Genomic DNA, 6,440 nt, shown 5'->3' on the forward strand with positions numbered 1-6,440 from the left:
ACCTTCTTTTTGTTCACTTCTTCTTCTTCTTCTTGGCACCTTGAATATTCAATTCTCTGTTTTTTTTTTTTTTGCATATATATGTTGTTTCTGTTTTATTCTTTTTCCCACTTCTTAATTAACTGACTCTTAGTTTTTTTTTTTAGGGTTATACTGAGTTGCTATTCTTACTACTTATTAGTAATCAAAAGATTGAAAGTTTAATCCTTTTTCTCAAATTCTGTAATTTTCTGTTGATGATAAGAAAGGGATTTTTTTTATATTCTTGTCTTGCTTTTTGACACAGAGAAGAAGGTTATATAATTAATTGGTTCGGTTGATACTTTCAGAATCTTTCTGTGCCTTGCTTGTGCTTGAAGCATTACTTGCTTTCCACGACACTGTTTTCTTCTTTCTTTTGCTTCCTTATCTACAATTCGAAATTAACAATTGAAGAGTCATAGTTAATTCGTAACTTGTGCTGATTCTTTTTTTCTCTATTTTCTTTTGGATGGAGTAGACTGTTGTGCTTCTATGAATTTACCAAGATTTCTGATTTTCAATGAAGAACAAACAATAAAGTTTTAGTTGAATATTCCATTGTTTTCTTGGCTTTGTGGTTTGTGGAATTAGTCAAACTATGAGAATATCAATCAATCTTTTAAATAAAGACAAAACTATATTTTATGCAGACATAATCAGACTTTGAAAATTGAAACTAATGTCTTTAAAAAAAATCAGCATGGTTTTGCTTGATTGCATATTAATAGGAAAGTATAGACAAATTTTAATACAATACTATATATATTGATCTTGGATATCAAGTTATCCATGTTCCTTTTTTCAGGTTCTGCCTAAACATTTCTTTCATCCAAATCATTGGAACCAATGAACAATCTCAAACTTGCTGTAGAAGTTGTTAGTGCTCATGACCTTGCTCCAAAAGATGGTGAAGGCTCATCTAGCCCTTTCGTCGAGCTTCAATTTGACGGCCAGAAATTTCACACGACGACTAAAGAGAAAGATCTGAGTCCTGTTTGGGATGAGACCTTTTACTTCAACATCACTGATCCAAGCATGATACCAAGCCTCAATCTTGAAGCCTTTGTATATCACTACAACAAAACCAATGGCTCAAAAGTCTTCCTTGGTAAAGTCCGGCTAACCGGAACCTCCTTCGTCTCGTATTCTGATGCTGTTCTTCTCCACTACCCTCTTGAAAAGAAACGTTTCTTTTCTAAGGTACAAGGAGAACTTGGTTTGAAGGTGTATGTTACAAATGACAATTCTATGAGAGCTTCAAACCCTCTTCCCGATTTCTTTCAGAATAACACATATCACATTCCAATGCAAGATCAAACACAATTACCATTCCCTGATCCAGTCCTTAGAGAAATTCCAATTAAGAAAACTCAGCCAAATAGGCACACATTCCATAACATTGCTAAATCGAATAAAGGCGAAAAGCAGCAGCCTAATTCGGCTGCAGCGGCTGCTGCTGCTGGCATGCCTAATGTATCATTTTCCATGAATGAGATGAAATCTGCAAAACCTGCTGCAAAAGTTATGAATGCATTTGCAGGCTCAGCATCACCAGTTGATCATGTTGTTAGAGAGACTAGTCCTGTTCTTGGAGGGGGAAAAGTGGTTGGTGGAAGGGTGATTCGAGGAAATATACCGGCCAGCACCTATGATCTTGTTGAACCAATGGAGTACCTTTTCGTCCGAGTTGTTAAAGCTCGAGATCTTCCATCCATGGATGTAACTGGAAGCCTTGATCCCTATGTTGAGGTGAAGATTGGAAACTTCAAAGGGACCACAAACCACTTTGAGAAAAACCAAAGTCCTGAATGGAACCAAGTTTTTGCCTTTGCAAAGGAGAATCTTCAGTCATCAATTCTTGAAGTTGTGGTGAAAGACAAGGATGTGGTGCTAGATGATGTAGTTGGGAATGTGAAGTTCAATCTCTATGATGTTCCCCGGCGCACTCCGCCGGATAGTCCTCTAGCTCCAGAATGGTACCGGATTGAAAACAAGAAAGGTGAAAAGAACAATGGGGAGATAATGCTTGCAGTCTGGTACGGCTCTCAGGCCGACGAAGCTTTTCCTGATGCTTGGCATTCTGATGCCATATCTCCTAATGGAAGCTCTTCTTCTTCTCACTATGCTCAAATCCGGTCGAAAGTTTACCATTCGCCACGGTTATGGTATGTGAGAGTTAAAGTAATAGAGGCACAAGATTTAGTTCCATCAGAGAAATCAAGAATACCAGATGCATATGTCAAGGTACAGATTGGTAACCAAATCTTGAAGACTAGACCAGTTCAATCAAGAATGATGAATCCTCAGTGGAATCAAGATTTGATGTTGGTTGCAGCTGAGCCTTTTGAAGAGCCTTTGATCCTTACTGTCGAAGATCGCCTTGGAAACAACAAAGATGAGACTATTGGCAATGTGATTATCCCTGTCGGATCAATTGACAAGCGCGCAGACGATCGTCCCATCCGGAGCAGATGGTATCCTTTGGAGAAATCCATGTCATCTGCTAGGGACATGGAGAATGGAAAACAGAAAGAGAAGGACAAAGACAAGTTCTTCAGTAGAATCCATGTGAATGTTTTTCTAGAAGGTGGATACCATGTTCTTGATGAGTCTACTTATTATAGCAGTGATCTTAGGCCTTCAACAAGAGTGCTATGGAAGAAACAAATTGGTGTCTTGGAACTTGGGATTTTAGATGCTAATGTGATACCAATGAAGACCAGAGAAGGCAGGGGAACCTCGGACGCCTACTGTGTCGCGAAATACGGCCAGAAATGGGTGCGAACGCGGACGGTTATAGGCAGCATTAGTCCAAAATTCAATGAGCAATACACTTGGGAGGTTTATGATCCTTCCACGGTTCTAACTCTTGGAGTTTTTGATAATGGACAGGTAAGTAGCTCTAATGGAAATGGCAACAGAGATTCAAAGATTGGCAAGGTTCGGATAAGGCTATCGACGCTAGAATCCGGCCGAATCTACACGCATACCTATCCATTGTTAATGCTTCATAATTCTGGTGTGAAGAAGATGGGTGAAATTCATTTGGCAATTCGATTCTCGTGCACATCATTCGTTAACATGTTGAATTTATATTTCAAGCCTCATTTGCCAAAGATGCATTATGTCAAGCCACTTAATATTATAGAACAGGACAGGCTGAAACAGCAGGCTGTGATAATTGTTTCGGCGCGGCTGAGTCGCGCCGAGCCGCCTCTTAGGAAGGAGGTAGTTGAGTACTTGTCTGACTCAGATTCACATTTATGGAGCATGAGGCGAAGCAAGGCGAATTTCAACCGTCTGAAAAACGTTTTCTCAGGACTAATTTCGGTTGCAGGGTGGCTTGGGGAGATTTCCACGTGGAAGAATTCGGTTACAACGGTTCTTGTGCACATTCTTTTTCTTATGCTAGTTTGCTTCCCTGAACTGATTCTACCAACAATATTTCTCTACATGTTTGTTATAGGAATGTGGAAATGGAGGTTTCGACCCAGGTACCCGCCACACATGGACACAAGGCTTTCTTGTGCTGACGTGGCGAATCCTGATGAGCTGGATGAGGAAATGGACACGTTTCCAACCACGAGGAGTTCGGACCTCGTCCGGTGGAGGTATGATCGGTTGAGAAGCCTGGCCGGACGAGTCCAGAACGTGGTTGGAGACATAGCGGCCCAAGGGGAGAGGCTGCACGCGCTTATAAACTGGCGCGATCCACGCGCCACGGCGATATTTATGGTGTTCTGCATTGTGGCTGCAATTGTGCTTTATGTTGTGCCTTTGCAGCTGATGTTTATTGCCGTTGGATTTTATTTGATGAGACATCCTAAGCTTAGGAGTAAGACACCACCAGCACCTGTTAATTTCTTCCGCAGGCTGCCTGCTCTTACGGATAGCATGTTGTAGATACATCACTTTCTTTTCTGCTGCCAATGTTTGAATATGGATTTTTCAAGTTTTTATTGGCAGTGCTGTTGTACAATTTTTTTCATGTATATATTATGTCTTGGTTCATTGAGTCATGGACCTTCATACAAATATATATTTTTTATCGGAAATTTTTACCCTTATTTAGTAGATGTAGATGTTATCACAACTAATTAATTTTCTTGGTTCTCATTACGTAGATGCAAAAATTATTTTAAGAAAAGTTATAATTAAAACTTTTTCATTAAAGTCTTTAATTCATCTCTACTTTACTATGGTTAAACATTGGCGTGATGTACTATTAAAAGTTTCAAAAGTTATTTATAAAAAAATTTATAATTAGAAAATTTTCGGCAAAGTCCTTAATTCTTTTAATATGATTAAACATTCTTAACAATTTTATGTTATTTAGTATATCATCGTCATATTAACTACTCTAAAATTCAGGCCAAACTAATCAGATGAAATAGTTAGATCATAAACTAGTCATGTCTCGCAGATTAATAATCACGGTTCAATCCTCACATGAATCTCATTTTATTGTATTTTTCTTGGAAGAGAGGTGAAGTGGAAAAAAGAAAAATATTGGTTTCTATCTAATGTTCTGAAAATCGGTTCGAACCGGCTGGTCGAACCGTGAACCGGTCGTTGAAGCGGTTCGGATAATAAGAAAAACCGCAAAAACTGAAAACTGGACTTGAACCGACGAACTGGACGGTTACCGGTCGGTCAAACCGAACTGGGACCCGGCCGGTTTTTTAACCTTGCAGCAAAACGCCGCCGTTTTGTGTTGAGGGAACCCTAATTCCCTTTTCCCCTTCGCAGCCTCCACTTCCTCCAGCTTCTCAGTTCTCAACTCCAGCCTCCCACAGAACAGAACAACACCCAGTCACCCACGACTCCACGAGGCCCTCAACGCACTCACCGCAGCCGCACTCACCTCACGCCGTCACCAGCGTCGCGCCGTCAGCTCCGTGGCGCCGTTAGGTCCGTCGCGCCTTCCAATACCTCGCGCAGTCAGCACCTTCCCACCGTCAGAAATTTGAAAATATTCACTGCTGGTAGGCTTATTAGTAAGAAATTTGAAAATATTCACTGGTCACCTTGTGCTGCTCATTGCTTGAATGTTATTCTAAAAGATATAAGCAGCATGCCACATATTTCTAGCCTTGCAACATGTGCTTCGAAGATTACTGTGTTTGTATATAATCATACGGTGTTCTTGTCCTGGCAAAGACAAAAAGATAATTGGAAGGAGATTGTTCGTCCAGGTCCAACTCGTTTTGCCACTGTCTTCCTCACATTGATGAGTATCTTTGAGCGCAAATCGGAATTACAACAATTGGTTGTTGATACACACTTTACCGGACACAAATTAGGAAGGAGTGCTAATGGTAGAGCTGTGAGTGCAATTATCCTAGACAATAAATTTTGGGATGATTGTTTTACTGTATGCTAAATTGTGAGTCCGTAGATTAAATTGCTGAGGTTTGTAGATGCCGATGATAAACCATCATTGGGAATTGTTTATGAAGGTATGCTGAGGTCAGAAAATGGAATCAAAGAAATGTTCAAGCATAGGAAGAGTGCATATCAACCTTACACAGAGATTATCAACTCAAGATGGGACAAACATTTGAAAAAAATCTTCACGCAGCAGCCTATTTCTTGAATCCTGAGTGCTTTTTTTCTAAAAATTATAGAGAATCACCTGATGTCATGCGAGCTTTACTTGATCTTGTTACATTGCATTGCAAGGTTAATAATTTAGATTCAGTTGAGGCAATGAAAGAAATGCACTTATATAGAGATCGAAAGGAAAGCTTTGATAGGCCTGAAGCTGTTCCAGCTGCAAAAAAACTTCAACCTGGTAATAATATCTGTTTGATAATAAGCTTTAGTTATTTACTTATTTTATGTTTTCGTTTCCTTAATTTGATAACTAATACTTGAGCTATGGGATTGTAACTTGTAGATGAATGGTGGAGCTTGTCTGGTGGTTCTGCTCCATGTTTACAAAACATGGCAGTTCACATTCTTAGCTAAGCATCTGCTTCTTCAGGGTGTGAAAGGAATTGGAGTCTTTTTGATCAAATTCATACAACAAGAAGGAATAGATTGGAGCATAATAGGCTAAGTGATATTGTGTATGTTACATATAATTTGCGTCTTAAATCCAGGTAATCTATATTTCATCCTTTCATTTCATATCATTAAATTTTGTATAGCTAATATACTAGGCTTATCATCTATTGTATTTAATTTGTTAGGAATGAAAGAAAAAAAAGAAAGCAAAAGTCGCAATATGATCCAATCGATATTGAAACTATTGATAAGGTTGATTTTTGGGTGACGGAAGAGGTTGTTGAAAAAGAGCCTGATCTTCCAAGTAATATTGAAGACTTGCTTCGTGAGTATTATAGTTTATTGATCAGACAATAAATTACAATAGCTTTTATCTTTAATTTATTGATAATGTGTTATATTTTCTTAGA

At 39.0% G+C, this 6,440-nt stretch overlaps 1 protein-coding gene across 1 annotated transcript; it reads left to right on the plus strand.

Moving 5' to 3' along the window:
- Window positions 1-813: 813 nt before the first annotated feature.
- Window positions 814-4,088, plus strand: LOC107485721 (FT-interacting protein 3-like). The gene has a single exon (XM_016106259.3). The coding sequence runs from the start codon at window positions 868-870 to the stop codon at window positions 3,922-3,924; it is 3,057 nt and encodes a 1,018-aa protein (XP_015961745.1). The 5' UTR covers window positions 814-867; the 3' UTR covers window positions 3,925-4,088.
- Window positions 4,089-6,440: the final 2,352 nt, after the last annotated feature.

This window comes from Arachis duranensis, chromosome 4 (genome assembly GCF_000817695.3).
Source record: "Arachis duranensis cultivar V14167 chromosome 4, aradu.V14167.gnm2.J7QH, whole genome shotgun sequence".
Taxonomy (NCBI): domain Eukaryota; kingdom Viridiplantae; phylum Streptophyta; class Magnoliopsida; order Fabales; family Fabaceae; genus Arachis; species Arachis duranensis.